The following is a 16853-nucleotide window of genomic DNA, read 5'->3' on the forward strand; positions in this document are numbered from 1 at the left end:
ACATTCAAAGTAAGGTTAATATTCTCCCCCCACAACCTACCTCATATTCCTCAAAGAAAATCTATAAAATCTATAATTAAATATAAAATATATTGGACCCTTATATAGAATATTATAGTTTACAGAGAAATATTTTTAAATTGAATAAAGGAAAAGACCTACCATGATCCTGGATAGGAAAATCAATTATCCTTCCTAAACTAATTTATGGGTTTAATGAAATTCTAATAAAAAAACCCAGCAGATATTTTTGAAACTTTGCAAAATCATTCTAACATTCATCTCGAGGAAGCCAAGAATATTCTTTAAAAATGGAATAATGAAGGGACATTTATTTGATCTACCATATAATAAAATATACCATAAACCCCACAATTATTAAAACATTCCTAGGAATTAGAAAGGAGATCTTAGGAACTAATAAAGAGATTAGGAATTAGTAAGGAGACCTATGGAACAGAACAATTTTTTTAAGTTATACATATGAATTTATTACATGGAAAAGAATTTTAGTATATGAAAAACTGAAGCATTTTTTTAATGATGCTATGTGATTTGTGGCTATTTGGGGGAAAAAATTAAAGTCAGATCCTCACTTAAGATCATATTTTGTATAAGAAATCAAAATAGTAAAATATGGTTTAGTTTCATTATATTTAAAGAATATTTCAATTACAATGTAATATTTAGAAACAAACGATATTATTATCTTTAGTAGTATATTGAAGCAATAGAAAAGCTGTTTTAGCTAACTTTGAGGAAATGCCATTATTAAATATGTATTCACATGAAAATTGCTATAAACTACGTTCTTCCTTTTTCCCTCCTAGCCAAATGATGAAACCAACTTCAAACATATGGAAGCATTTCTACACTTATTCTGAGGAGCAAAAATCTAATTCACAAATAATGTCAAACAAAATATGCATTTCCAAATACTACTAAGATGACCAAACATACCCTTATTTTTTGAAAAGTATAAAAAATTTATCTCAAATGAGGGAAATGTTCTGTTTTCAGAAGTCTTTGATATATATTTTTAAAACTAAAATACAAAAAACAACCACAGAAATAACACATAAAGGAAATTAATTAGACAAAACCCCAAGGAATAGACATTACTGAGTTTGGGGGCTTCCCCCCACCCCCATGCTCCTTCCCTGGAAATTAGGGCTCTCTGTAACTACCCTATATCTGTATCATTTCTATACTTTGTTTTTATATCTATATTGGCACTGTGGAAGGCAACAAGTCCAAAAAGATCATCATTTTCTTTGTTCAAATTTAACATTGATGGATTCTTCTGCTCTCTAGTTCTGCGTGTTTCTCAGAAACTAGCCCAAACCACATAAATGAGTGACTTCAACACAGCTGCAGAATGCTCAGCAATGGTAATATTAGAGGTGGAATAACATGCACACAGACTAGTGCTGTCAGGAGTGAAATACCACTGGGAAAGTGAAATTCCGTTTAGTGTCTGGTATTATCCAAGGATTTTCAGCCATCTACTTCCATTCTAATCCCTAGATTTAGGTCTATGAATGTATAAGTAAAAGATGACCCAGGATGTGAATAACAAAAGGGGAAGATCTTGGTTTTCCAAAGTTGGATGTCTCCACACCTGAATTATGAAGACAGAAATCCTGGATGATTATCTCAGAGAACAAGAGATGTCTGCCCTCATGCTGACACCTAGTTGTGCAAAGGATAAGAGAGGGAAAGGGCAAGGACTTATATCAAAGAAAATTGGCCAGTGCCAGGCAGACCTTTCAGTATTGGGAGGATCTTTCCCATTGGAGCCAATCTGCTGCTATGGAAAAGAACAAAATATCCCCTTTCATTGTGAGAGTTCCTTTCCTCCCCCAAGAGATCCCAAATCTGGGAGAATTTCTTTCCTTTGTTATCCACCTGCACATATGACGTATCTGAAATATTGTTGAGCCTTCTCTCCCAGGGCATATCACAGCTCTCTCTTATAATAAGGCACATCTTTACTCATGGTCTTTGGGGTTTGATTTCTACTTTTGGACCACAGAATGCAACCCTAAAAACTGGATTCTGAATTTTGCTCCCAGGAAGGAGGATAAATCCTTCACAGGGAACTGGATGTCTAAAATAGGTACAAACTTCAATATGACTGTGGCAGTCTGATCTTTTTTCCCTTGTCCACAAAGAGAACTTTGGTTATGTAACTAGCATGAATAAGCTATGACAGCCATTCTGCACAAAGCCTAGGAAAAACCTGTGAGAAAATTATTCATCTTGAGTTACAGCAAACCAGGCATCTTCTATTTGGTCCAAAGCCACTTACTTTTCCATAGCTAATTATATATTGAGCTATATATACTAGGCACTGCATAGAACAAATGATATATTAATACATCTCTTTCTCTTTCTGTTTCTTTCTCTTTCCCTCCCTCCCTCCTTCTTCCTTTTTCTCCCTCACTTCCTTTTTTCTCCCCACTCCTATTTACATATAATATTACATGGGCAGTAAGCTGATAAATAGCATGGCTATATGTTCATTGACTTTAATAACTAGTGCAACTCTCTATTTAGGCTTCCCTTCTGGCTTACAATTCCTTCAATTTGACAGATTTATAGAGCTTTTAATATACAGGAACTTGAGATGGATGAGATTCTTCAACCAATCTTTCTTGCCAATAAAAGTCACATCCATGAGGTTTAATTTAAGGGCAAACTTGAATGAAAAAAAGGAAAAAAAAAGTTGGCTATCATTTATTGATTAACAGGCGTTTGGTAAGTGGTTTACATAATGTACAGCCTTGTAAGTTTTGTATTATCACTTTCATTTTATAGATGAGGAAACTGTGCTCCAGATCACCCAGGTAATAAGTTGCAGAGCTGAGATTCAAACCTAGTTCTGAGTCTAAAGCCCTTGTTTTAACCATGCAGAGATAGCAAACTTGTGATGTGTATAGTGCTGCCCCCTTTTTCTGAGCCCATGGAAGATATTGGTAATAGATCTCAATACTGTCTCACTAATCTGACAATTGACCTAAGAATCCTTCTCAAGACATGTTGCCAGGCACTCTTACCTGGAACTGGCCCCCAGGATGAAGCCTATTTGCTGCTAATGGGGAGTTAAAAGGAGGGAGGCTATAGGACCATGTTTGGAACAAAATGGAGGCAGATGTGAGATAATAATATATAAGGGCAAAATAAGCTTGCTTGATTAAAATGAAGGCAACTGGCAGTGGACTGGGGGATGATGAGAGAAGATGCTGAAACAGATCTGGAAGGCTATGGTTGGAGCTGGAAGGTGCTGGTTAGGGGAGTGTTATTACAGACACATCTTGACTGTCTAAAATGTTGCTAAGGAAGTCATAAAGGCTTGGATTCAAGCAAAGAAGGCCTGATATGATTTGCCCTGGCTGTGGAGCCTGGTGGGAAGAAGGAAAAATGCATCAAGATGTCATGATAAATTTCACATGTAAAACTAAACTTTCCAAAAGCTCAAGCCTTGGTATGAAGCTGAGTCCAGAAGAGTGAACAGTGTTGAACTAAGGTGGGAAAGGATTCTATTTTTTCTAGTATGCTAAATCATGTGGCTCTATTAAAAAATGAAGATTCAAGAAAAAAGTACCATAGAGTAGAAAGACCACAGGCCCAAGGAGTCAGACAGATATCTGATTTAAGACTTGGCTCCATAGCATATGAGCCATGTGGCCTTGGGCATGTTGTTTAATCTCCCTAAACCATTTCAAATGGAAGGTAACAGCACCTATTTCTCAAATGCCTTGTGACGATTAACAAGATAATATGAAGGAACAAGGGTACTGCCCGGTATACTGTTGACACTCAATAAATGTGAGTTTGGTAAATAATTTAACATCTGTGCACCTCCATTCCTTTATCTGTAAAACAAAGATATTAAAACTCATTCTCCTATACTAAAAGGTAGTGATTCTCATGGTTTGGTGTGCAAAGGATGCCTTGGAGTTGCTGTTCAAAATCCTATCTAGGTCCCATCACCCAACATTCTGGTTTGGTAGGTATGCACTGGAACTTAAGAAACATGCAGCATTTTAAAGAAACTCTCTAGGTGCTTCTAATGCAGCAGGACCATAGGGCATACCTTTGACAAATTGTGATCTTAGTAGCACCTGTTAGGGTAGGCCATTCTTGGAAGAGAAAGTAGAGTTCTAAGGGACAGTAGAAGAAGAAAAAAATGAGAAAAGAAATGGAAAAAAAGGAAGTGAAGAAGAATATTTTCCAAGACCATCTGTGTCAAATTTAAGTCTATGTCCCAGGACTCTAGCCTCCTTCTTCAATGTTTTTTCTAATCCCCATCTGACTTCTCTGACTCTGGAGGAAGAGAAAAACATCCTTCATCATAATGGCAATAATTGATAGCCTTGGGCTTCGGGAAGGAATTGGGTTGTTTCTCTAATCAGGAAAGAAGTCCTTTCCAGAAAAAAAAATAAAAGAAAGAAAGTTTAGTAGTAGTAGTCGCTAACACAATGCTTAGCTAGGGAGCAGACCCTTGCAGTAGCCAATGCTTCCTTGTTAATGAGTACTGAACAGCTGCTGGGGGCCTTTCCTCTCTAGAGGCAGAGGTAGAAACTCTCTTCTTAGGAACTAAGAGGAATAAATTGTTCTCTCCTCTTGTAGTTTGGTCAAGTCATATAACTCTTTCACAGTTGAAATAAAACAGAACAATTATTAGGAATAACATTGTAATAATTACCCTGTACACCAAATTGTCCCCAGCTGTGCATCTTCCCACTCCAAATGAGAATGTGGTGGTTTCTATGCAGGAGGTGGAGCTGTGATCACCCTCATTATCCTGACATGTTTTTGTAACTAATCTTTCTCGTTTCCATCTCAACTCAATTCTCTAAACTTCTAGGAAAGCTACATAAAGTTATATGCAAATAAAACAGGAAAAAAACCTACCTTTCCATCCTTGAAATATACTTATTCTTAACAATTATGACTGATATTCCTTTTGGTGTCAATTGCGCCAAGAACTTTAAATTCATTATTTCATTTAACTCTGCAATAAACCTAAGAAATAGGCCCAGTAGATTGAGCGTCTGACTCTTGGTTTTGGCTCAGGTCATGATTCCAGGGTCATGGAATCAAGTCCCACATTGGGCTCTGCACAGAGCATGGAGCCTGCTTAAGATCCCCCCCCCCCTGCCCTCTCCCCAACTTTCTCTCTCTCTCTCTCAAATAAATTCAAAAATAAAACAAAAACAAAAACAAAATAAAGAGTAGGTAATTTAATTAGTCCCATTTTATAGAGGAGAAGATTGAGGTTTTATAGACCTTAAACAATTCCTCAAGATGACCTAATGAGTCACTAACCTGGGTGTCATCTAGTTCCAAAGTGCATGCTCTTCACCATCCTGCTATTTTTTCCCTAATCCTACTCACCATAGTAGAAAACAGACTGTTGTTTCAATGTCTTTATGGAGAAAGGGACCCATGAAGTAAAAAACATGCATACAGCTCACAAAAGTCATAATGGGACCCCAGTAATACGAACACAGAGAGGTTTTCATCTTTACCTATAGAGCCTTCATTACTATCTATGCTTGAAGTGTTAAGTGGAGTCCATAAATCAGCATTAGGCTTAGTAGAAGAATTTGACACAACTCAAGATAGAAATTCTGGACATAAAAAGGCAATTTTTCTGTTTCTGGTTTGTAGACCATTGAGCATATAGCATAGATCATGTGGTCTGCTGTGATGGAGAAGGCCATTATTGGCTGCCTAATTCTCTTCTGCTTTTATCCTTGTTGCCCACATTAGAATGCTTTCCACAGCTCTTTGGGCTGCCATGGGAGCTAAAGGACCTGTCTAGCTTTCTTTTCTAGCATAGATTCAGGTTAGAATATTCCACTAGCTACTCTGTAGATGTTAGGATAACTGCCATTTTCATTTATTCAACAAATTGGAGCACCTGCTATGCATTAGGCTTTTTGCCAGCACTACACACACATTGGTAAATACAACAGACATACTTCCCATCCTCATAATGGGAGTTTGTAATCTTTAACCAACAAATAAACATAAAATAAATACGTAGTTTTAAACTATGATAAATGCCATAAAGAAAACCAACAGAGTATGCTGATAGAGAATTACTTAGCTAAATTACACAAGAAAGGTCTTTGATAGATGAGGAGAAACCAGCCATGTGGCAAGCAGAGAGAACACTCTAGAAAGAAGAGCACTTGTGAAAGCCCTCAAATAAAGAGAAGCTTAGCACATACAAAGCCAGTGAGGCTTGAGTGAAGTAAGAAAAAGGGAAAGATGGAGAAAATAAGAATGAAGAGCTAGGAAGCAGCCAGAATGTTCATTATAGAGCCTTGTCAGATGTGATAAGGAGATTAAATTTTATTCTAAGAGCAATGACAAGTCATTAAAGAGTCTTTAGCAAGAGACTTACATTATGCGAATTATATGTTTGTAAAAGATTTTCTGACAACTGAGTGGTGAATAGATTGGAGAGGAAAAGAATGGAAGCAAGCACACTGATAACTAGACTATTAAAGTGGTCCACGTTCTGAATTCTCCAAATAGTAATTCTTTTGTTATTGTCTGCTCTACTGCCATCCCTCACCTAAATCAGGGTTCACTTTCCCAGTCAGTGTAGTCCAAAGACGTTAGTGTACACGAGTCTCTCAAGATGGTCTCTTAAAATAAGACTCTGATCAAATAAGTTTAAGAAATTTTGTGTACTACTGCTAGGAATTTAGCCAAGGGATACAGGAGTACTGATGCATAGGGGCACTTGTACCCCAATGTTTATAGCAGCACTCTCAACAATAGCCAAATTATGGAAAGAGCCTAAATGTCCATCAACTGATGAATGGATAAAGAAATTGTGGTTTATATACACAATGGAGTACTACATGGCAATGAGAAAGAACGAAATATGGCCCTTTGTAGCAACGTGGATGGAACTGGAGAGTGTGATGCTAAGTGAAATAAGCCATACAGAGAAAGACAGATACCATATGGTTTCACTCTCATGTGGATCCTGAGAAACTTAACAGAAACCCATGGGGGAGGGGAAGGAAAAAAAAAAAAAGAAGTTAGAGTGGAAGAGAGCCAAAGCATAAGAGACTCTTAAAAACTGAGAACAAACTGAGGGTTGATGGGGGGTGGGTATTGAGGAGGGCACCTTTTGGGATGAGCACTGGGTGCTGTATGGAAACCAATTTGACAATAAACTTCATATATTGAAAAAAAATCATTAAAAAAAACCTAGGGTATATGTCTTCTGGATAATTCATGGAATTTGTAGATTCAATTGTGGTTAGTGGAGATTTCTGAAATTTCTACATCCATTGACAATAAAAATTCTTCCTGAATCTAAAAAAAAAAAAAAAGAAAGAAATTTTGCGTGCTAAATCCCCTTCTTGGAGATTCAGGATGTAAACTAATGTATTAAAGGTGTTGGGAAGTGTATACACAAAAATATATTTGTGTATCCCAGTATTTCTCAAACTTACTTGGGCATGGAATGTTTTATTATCCCCTCCCCCAACATAATGTTAATATCCTACAAAAAGTGATATTCACCAGAACATATTTAAGGAAATGCTTCCTTAAATCCTTCTAACCAAGAGTTAACTCAATGTTCTTGGTTTACTGAGACCCCATTTCTCCACCTCCTTATTTATTATTTCAGTGGCTTACACAATATTTTCTGACTCCATATATATTATCTGAGATCAGCCCTTGTATGATTTATTTCTTCTCTCCACTTCCATCATCTATTTTCTGTCACTTGTTCCTTTACTTTTACATTATAAAAGTTATAAAATTTTCCTTCTTTTCTGTAACCACAATTTTCTTCTTTTTTTCTGTATCTGGATCTTCTATAAGACAGCTTGAGTATCCTGAAATGATCCTCTAAACAGTAATATTTTATCTCAAATTTTCTATCTCTAATGCTCTGCATACGGGAGATTTTCTTGATTTTATCCTCCACTTCTTTAAAAGAATTCTTTTTAAAACCTTTTTGAAGATATGATTCAATAGAAATTTATTTAAGTGTACTCTTTAAGTATACAACTCAATAAGTTATATTTATAGAATTATACATAATCTAATTCTAGACTATTTAATTCCAAAAAGAAACTCCATACTTATGAGTAGTCACTCTCCATTTTCCCACAAGCTCCACCAGCCCTACCCAACCACTAATCTATTTTTATAACTATAGATTGCCTATTCTGGTCATTCCATATAAAGGAAATCATACAATGTAGGGCCTTTTGTGACTGGCGTCTTTCGGTTAGCAGTGTCTTCAAGGTTTATCCATGTTGTAACATATATTGGTATTTCATTTCTTTCTATTGTCCAATAATATTCCAGTGTAGAGATATGCCACTTTTCACTTATGCATTCATCAGTTATGGGTATTTTGTTTTTTTATGCCTTTTGGCTATTATGAATAATGCCACTATGAATATTTGTATACATGTTTTTATGAACACACATTTTGTTTCTCTTGGGTATATACCTAGGAGTGGAATTGCTGAATCATAATGGTAACTCTGTGTTTAAACTTTTGAGTAATTGCCAGACTATTTTCTGAAGCAGTTACACCATATTACATTCCTACCAGCAGTGTATGAGGGTTCCAGTTTCTCCACATCTCCAATTTGTATTCTTTTTCTTTTCTCCAATATTTATTCTTGTATGTCTTTTTAATTTTGGCCATCCCAGGGGATATGAAGTGTTATCTCATTGTGATTTTGATTTGTATTTCCCTAAATGACAAATGATATTAAGCATCCACTCATGTGCTTACTGGCCATCTGTATAACTTCGTTGGAGAAATGTCTGTCCAAGTCCCTTTTGCTCATCTTTAAAATAGGCTATTTGCCTTTTTATTGGTAATTTGTAAGAGTACTTTATATAAATCTTGGATACAGGTCACTTATCGGTTACGTGAGTTGCAAATATTTTCTCCCATTCTGTGTGTTTACATTTTTGATAGTGTCATTTGATGCACAAAACTTAATTTTGATGAGGTCCAATTAATCAATGTTTTCTTTTATCACTTATCTTTTTAGTGTTGTAGCCAAGAAATCACTGTCTAACCTTTATTGGATTTAATTTCAGCAATTATGTTTAGTTTCAAAAGACATCTTTTTGTTCTGATGGTACTTTTTTCACAGAAATGTGTTTTTACTCTTTAAGTACAATAGCTTCCTATATCTTTATGAGGATACTAATTAGAGGTTTTTTTTTTTTAAATTCTGGTCTTGAATTATGATTCTTCCTGGGTTTGTTTGTTTGCTTGTTTGTTTATTGGGTTTTCTCCTTCATGCTACTGGTTTCGCTTGTAAATTTCTTTAATGTTTATGTAGTTTTGGGAGACATAGAGAGAGACAGCACAAACGGGGAGGGGCAGAGGAGAGAGAGGGTGACACAGAACCTGAAGCAGGTTCCAGGTTCTGGGCTGTCAGCACAGAGCCCGACACAGGGCTCAAACTCACAAGCTGTGAGATCATGACCTGAGCCAAAGTTGGACACTAAACTGAATGAGCCACCCAGATGCCCCTCTACTGGTTTTGTTCTCATGTCTTGTGGTCTTTGGCTGTCTATTCATATTTAAAAGTTGGGGACTAAGTAAATTCTTCTGGTAGCATGAACAGATTTTTCTCAGCTGTTGAATATTTGGGCTTTTTAGGTAAGTCTCTCCTTTCACTGGGATCTCTATTTTATGGGCAGAACTTGTTCACCACACATTTCACTTTAGAGGGGGAGTACAGTAGGGCATAGACAGCTTTTGGGCTAGGGTATCCTGTAGTGCTTTATCTTAGTGTTTTACTATGCAGGAATAACTCTATCTTAGCAATACTAGCTCATCCCTAGGTTATCCTTTCAATTTCTTTGGTGAAGGGATTTGCTTGGAGATGACAGATTGAGTTGTCTTTGCTCTATATTGGCAGGTTAGGAGACTTAAAATAATGGAAGGGAGAGATGAACTGTAAGTGTAGTTCCACTGCAGACAGAATTTAATATAAACCCCTTGGCTTGGTCCTCTTTTCTCACTCCAAACCCTCCTGACTCTCAGCCTTCTGCTAGATGGATTGGCTATCTTTCCCAGAGCCCATGTTGTCTGGGTTGCCACTTCCTCATTCTGCTTAATCTGTCAACAGGCTTCCATCTGTTTACTGTCTTATAGAAATCTATCAAAAATCTCTCATCAGCTTCTGATCCCTTTTTTGTGTGTTTGTTATTATGAACTTTTTTTTTAAATCAATTTTTAATAGGAGTTGGGATGGTGGTTCCAGAAAGAAATGCAGCTTGTCCTCAGATCACTATCCTGAACGTGAAGCACACCCAATAATTTTAAAGCCATCTTTTATTTCTCTAGAGATAGTATTTCCTGAATATGAATGTGTGTTCCTCTTGGTATAACTTCCTTTTGAAAGGCTCCCTTTTCTGCATGTGATGGCCCTTTAAAGAGATGTTAACTTCCAAAAGGATGAATTCATCCTTTATTAATTCTCTCATCCCTACCTTGCTGAGATACCCATCAATAAATCATGTCTACCTTAACTTCTCTCCATCTCTTCGGCCATTACCTTAACCCAATCTACCATGGTCTTGTAGTGAAACAGTCTTCATGCTGAGCTCTTCTGATCCCTTACTTTTGTACCTTGAAATCTATTTGGCACAAAGAATGCAGTAGATGTCACTGCTCTTACAAAAACTCTGTAATGGGGCACCTGGACGGCTCAGTTGGTTAAGCATCTGACTTTGGAAAAGGTCATGATCTTGTGGCTTGTGGGCTCGTGCCCCATGTCAGGCTCTGTGCTGACAGCTCGGACCCTGGAGCCTGCTTTGGATTCTGTGTCTCCCTCTCTTTCTACCCCTCCCCCGCTCATGCTCTGTCTCCCTCTGTCTCTCAAAAATAAATAAAAACGTCAAAAAATTTTTAAAAAACCTCTGTAATGATTTTTCATTGCTCATAGAATAAAATATACAACTTTTTTTCCATGGTATACACAGCCCAGTAATGATCTGGTCCTGGCCTATCTACCATTCTTCTTTTTCTCACTATACTGTCCATCTTTCTACTCCTCAAATGTCTTATCCTTATTTCTGATTCAGGTCATTGACAAACATGACCTAGAACCTCTATTTAGAACTTTCTTCCCTCTACTCTGAACATTTGGCTCCCATTCATTCTTTTGTTCTTGGTTTAAATAAATTATTCTTCAGATAAGTCTTTTCTGATCACCTTGTCTAAATAGACCCTCAACCCCACTCATCTTGATCATTTCCTTCACAGAATTACACATATTTTGTAATAATTTATTTTCTTATTTACTGTGGCTCTCTTGCTAAGCTCCAAGAGGGTAAGAAACACTTTGACTTTTTTCTTCAATATATACTCAGCACTTAAGCAAGGATCAAATACAAAGTAGGTGTTCAATATATGTTGAGGAGGGAATTTAGTAGTCATCTCACTAGGATTTAAAAGCCTCAAAAAGAGCCTCAATAAACACTATTTCACTGAATATCTGCTTTTCTTCACACTGCCACATTAACCAAAAATAGATTAGGTCCTTACTCTGTAGCAGTTACAGCAACAAACTCCAACTTTGTTAAACTTTGTAAGTTAAAAGAGCTGGGAAATTAAAACATTAGAAAGCCTAGATGAAAATTAAATAGTAACTTTATCCTAAATGAATAAGGGAATAAACAGCAAAGGCTATCAACAAGAAAGTAGACAAGAACAATTATAATAAAAATAAACTTCTGAAAAAACAAAAACATGTTTCAAAGTAACAAGAAAAGCAATAGATTCAGATAAAATTATCATTATATAGATGTTGCATACAAGTTTACTAAAGAGAAACAGGAAACTGATATAACCCTAAAGAACAATTCTTACACTTTAGATACAAATCACTGACTTAAAAAAGGCCAGTTCACCAATGAGGAAATGGAAATAATAAAACAAGCATTTTATGAACTATTTCTCATATTCCAGGCAATATGTTAGTCCCTGAAGAAACATGAGACTTCATGTTTCTATCGCTGTACTAGTGAAGTTATATCCTAACTGAGAAGATATTCCTGTTTAGTCCTGTAACTACCTAAGAAAAAAAGCTTAAAACTTGTTATGTAAAGCTAAAGCTAATGATTATGATTTATATAAATCACTATAATTTATTTAAATTACTATACAATGATTTACAATGCTTCACAATCACATTTATGCATACTGCTTTTAGATCAATGAATTTAGAACCAGCTGTTGAATAAGTCAACATTCATTCAATAAGCATTTATAAGACACCTACTGTATTCATAGGTTCTGAGTCTAAATGAGTAAAATATAGACCATGTCCTGATCCTAGTCCACAGTCTATTAGGGAAGGCAGATATATAAATAAATAATTTATCATCAATTTGATAAGTGCTAGAGAAAAAAATTAAAAATGCTATTATAAAGACAGAGGCGGTGGTAAGAAATTCTGCCTGAGGATGTCAGAGAAGACCTATTGGAAAGAAGAAAAATGAGAGTAGAGAGTGATATTCCAAAGAAAATTACACAAACTAAAAAGGGGCATAGGTATACTTTGATGTAGTTAAGGGCAGATTGTGCACAGGGGGTATAGCTGATTCCTAGCTGCAAAGTGAGGCAGGCACTAGACCCTACAGGCCAGGGGTGCATGTGAAAGTGTTTGGATTTCAAGCAAGAGTGATTTGACCACATGCTGTATTAAAGAAGAGAAAACTACTCAGAACAAATATATGGAGAAATAATTAGAGTCTGAGACTACATATAGAAAAACCATTTAAGAGAAAGAATGATAAGGTTTAAAATAAAAATGAGAAGAAGCTGGGATGTGAGTGATACTAAGAAGTCAGAAATAACAGAACTTAATAACTAACTAATGGAGTATGTGAACAAAAGAGAGGAATGAATGTAAAATGGCTTCCTGGTCTGCACCTCGGGCAAATGGTTATGGTGTCATTAACCAAACATGGGATAGCAGGAAAGGAGACAACCTAAGGATTTGGAAAATGTTCAGTTCTTTTCATAGTTAACAGAATTCTAATTTAAACAGCCATGTGGCACAGTCTTGCATTAATTAAAATAGAGTAAATTAATAAAAATGACTACAGTCATTGCTGTGGGGTATTGGGGAAAAAGATATACTAATACACTGCTGCCCTACAACCTGGTGAAGTCATTCTGAAAAGAAATTTGGCAACAAATATGAAAGCCATAAAAATTATCATATACTTTGACCCAGAAACACAACTTTTTGGAATATAGCCCAAGGATATAATTCAAAAGAAATAAAAAACCTATTTGTATAAAGATGTTTATAGCTGTGCTATATATTACAGACAAAAACTGGAAACAACCCAAATGCCCAGCAGTGAGGGAATGTTTAAGCAGACTTTGGTACATTAATGCAATGGAATATTTCATTGCTATTAAGAATGACAAATATGAAAACTATGTAGAAATAATAAAAGGGCAACATAAAGCAATGAATAAAAAATGCAGAACTCAAAATGATGCATATAGAATGATCATAACTATGTAAAACTATATCGGTATAACCAGGAGGATTGGAAAAGAGCTGGTAATTTAGAGTGCTGACATTTTTGTTATTGTTGGTTGAGTTGCTGGGAATGTTTATGTGTTTCAAGTTATAATTCACTGTATTTTTATTACATACACATTAATAAAGATAAATTTCCATTTTTTCTGGCATATAAAATTTTTAAAAGTTCTTATCAGTACCTTTCCTTTTCCCTAAATGACTTTCTCTATTCTCTGGAGTCCTATTAGTTTTTGGATGTATGGGGAAGTGGACTCCATATTCCGTGACCTCCTAACTCAGTTAAATCCCAGCCTTTATAATCATTCATAGCACCATGTTCCTCTCCTTGTTATTGTCTTAATTTTAAGATCAGATAATTAATCTCCATGTCTTCCTTAACATACTGTATACTCCATGAAGGCAGAGAAAGTATCTGTTTTTGTTTATGATTACATTCCTAGTTCTGAACATAACACCCAGAACATAGCAGTTACTCAAGGAACATTTGCAGGATGAGTGAATTGACCCTGTAGGCCATGTTAGTGAAAAGGCATTTCAGTACCATGAAATACATTGATGAAATCATTACGGAAAAAGGACAATCCAAAAGAATAACTACATGGATTAAAATGATAGTTACACACCTTGCTTTATTATATATTATGAACTATGAATAAAGTTCTATACATGTGATTCTTATTCCTCAATTGTAATACATAAAATGAAATCAACCTATTTCCATCACAACCCCCCTCCCCCCACACAGAGTAATTTTAAAGTTCAGTGAAAGTATGCAAAAGGAAACCAAGAGCTGAATTTGTGGGTAGGAGCCAAAATCATGAAATTGTTGTGTAAGAAAAAGGGGAAGTTGCTCTTGAGAGACAAGGGGAGAAAAGAGAAGGATGGGGAAAGGAGAGCTGAAGTAAGGACTTAGGGATTCTTTGTAAAAAGGAAAGTGCCTAAAATTAAATTTCAGGTTATTAATGTTGCTACACTGTAAATCTGTATGCTTTCCCAAACCTTCAATAATGTCTGCTATGTTAATTACCTTAGATCAAGACTAGGGCACCACAAAAGGAGGAGAGAGAGTTCTAAGAGCCATTAAGTCACAAGGGCCAACCTGGAGGTTAGCCAAAGGTTTCTCTCCTCAGATAATCTCTCTTTGTATTCATATGGCATTTATCTAACCTCATTTAGAATGTGCACTTCACTGGAAAATGTCTTACTCATCTTTGAATTCTCAGGAATAACCATATTCATCCCAGAGTATGACAGGATGGCACATAACAGGTAGGTCTTGGTGCATACTCTGTGTTCCGGGGGAACTTCTGACTCTCCCCACTTCATAGTTCCCACCCTTCCTGCTCAAGTCACATCTCCACTTTGGGTCTTGGATTCAACATACAGCCTTCCTCTTCTTCAGCCTTCCTCATACCATTCCCTCAGACATTCCCTTTGACCCTATATAACTGGACCTAACCTGCATGGGTTCAATTGGGCCTGGCCCACCAGCAAGACTGGGCATAGTGCCTCATCCATAACCAATGCTTAAAATGATTATTAGATTCAGTCAAAGTAATCACATGGTAGCAATTCTCTAGAATACCTACTAATGAGTCTATCAGTTAAGTAGTGCTTGAATCTACAAGTAGTAATAGTGATTCTCAAATTTTTAATCCAGCTCCAACGGCCAGGGTTATGTTAAGGTTTACTTTCTATAAGAGGTCACAAGAATACAGTAATAGTATTTTGACTTTTTAAAAATATAAAATGCTATCAAATGCTTTAATATTAAATGTGTTTTTTAAAACAATGTAATCCCTTCCAACCTGCCCAAGAGATTGTGATACCCTTCCCCAGTCCCACCACCTCCTGCTGACTGTGGAAGGCCTGGAGAGATGAGAAGTTCTTCCGCTGTTTGATGGAGAATCATTAATTTAGAGTTGGGGAAGTCACTATGGAAAAAGTCTCTCCATCTTTCTTAAGACTACAAGTAACCAGGAAAAATACAAATACATTAATCCATTACACTTATGAATACTGTCATACTAACTGCTAAAAAATATGACCTACCCATCTAGGAGGGCGATGACGTTCTTCCTGGGCCGCCCAATATTAGGGCCATACAAGCTGGCTCTGGAGTAAATCCGGATGGGCTGCAACAGGCTCTTCAGCTGGATGTAATCCTTTCCCAACTGGCTGCCATTTACTGCCCGGCCATGCATAGTTCGATAGTTATTTGGCTCTAGATTAAAAGCAGACATGCAAGTCAGAGTTGAGAAGGGTAAGGCTCTGCCAACCCTTTCCTGTCCACATATCTCTCTGCTTTTTTCTTAACAATGTGAATAAAATAGCCAAAAAGAGGGTGTGAACTAGTTTAACTTGAGGAACCATCATAACAAAAAGTCAAGTGCTATTTTACCCTTCTCCTCATTTTCAAATGAATCTTTCAAAAGATCTCCTACTCCACAAAAGAGAGGCCATACTGATTTTGGGTGATACTTTATAATGAATTATAATGAATAATACTGGGTTGAATATTGTCTCCCAAAGTTCATGTCCACCTGTAACTTCAGAACGTGACCTTATTTGGAAATAGCGTCTTTGAAGATGTAGTTAAGATGAGGCCATATGGGATCAGGGTGTACCCTAAATCAAGTGACTGGTGTCTTTATAAAAGAAAGGAGAGGGAGGTTCAGGTACACAGACATACTGGGAAGAGGGCCATGTGTCGACAGAGGCAAAGACTGGAGGGATGATGTTATGCCAAAGATCGCTGGTAGCTACCAGAAGCTAAGAGCAAGGCATAGAGTAGATTCTCCCATAGAGCCTCCAGAAGGAATCAGCCCTGGCAATGCTCTGATTTTGGGCTTCTGGTTCCTTGAACTGTGAGAGACTAAATTTCTGCTGTTTTACACCACTGAGTTTGTGGTAATTTGTCATGACAGGCTTAGGAAACTGATATAAATGGTAAGAAAGCAAGGCTTTATAAAGATGGTCATTGTACCAAAAAGAAAAATCTTGGGGTGTCCGGGGGGCTCAGTCAGTTAAGCATCTGACTTCGGCTCAGGTCATGATCTCACAGTTCATGCATTTAAGCCCCACATCAGGCTCTGTGCTGACAGCTCGGAGCCTGGAGTCTGCTTCAGATTCTGTGTCTCCTTCTCTCTCTGCCCCTCCCTTGCTTGCACTCTGTCTCTCTCTGTCTCTCAAAAATAAACAAATGGTTAATAAAAAAAAAAAAGAAAGCAAAAGAAAAATCTTAATTTTCAATAATAACAA

General features: G+C 36.6%; 1 protein-coding gene across 1 annotated transcript in view; it reads right to left on the bottom strand.

Annotated features, from left to right (window-relative positions):
- Positions 1-16853, bottom strand: part of HPSE2 (heparanase 2 (inactive)) — a 663935-nt gene that overhangs the window by 221298 nt on the left and 425784 nt on the right. The window contains exon 5 of the mRNA XM_043597217.1: positions 15645-15816. Coding sequence (XP_043453152.1) covers positions 15645-15816 — 172 coding nt within the window. The remainder of the gene's footprint in view (positions 1-15644; positions 15817-16853) is intronic.

This window comes from Prionailurus bengalensis, chromosome D2, assembly GCF_016509475.1.
Source record: "Prionailurus bengalensis isolate Pbe53 chromosome D2, Fcat_Pben_1.1_paternal_pri, whole genome shotgun sequence".
Taxonomy (NCBI): domain Eukaryota; kingdom Metazoa; phylum Chordata; class Mammalia; order Carnivora; family Felidae; genus Prionailurus; species Prionailurus bengalensis.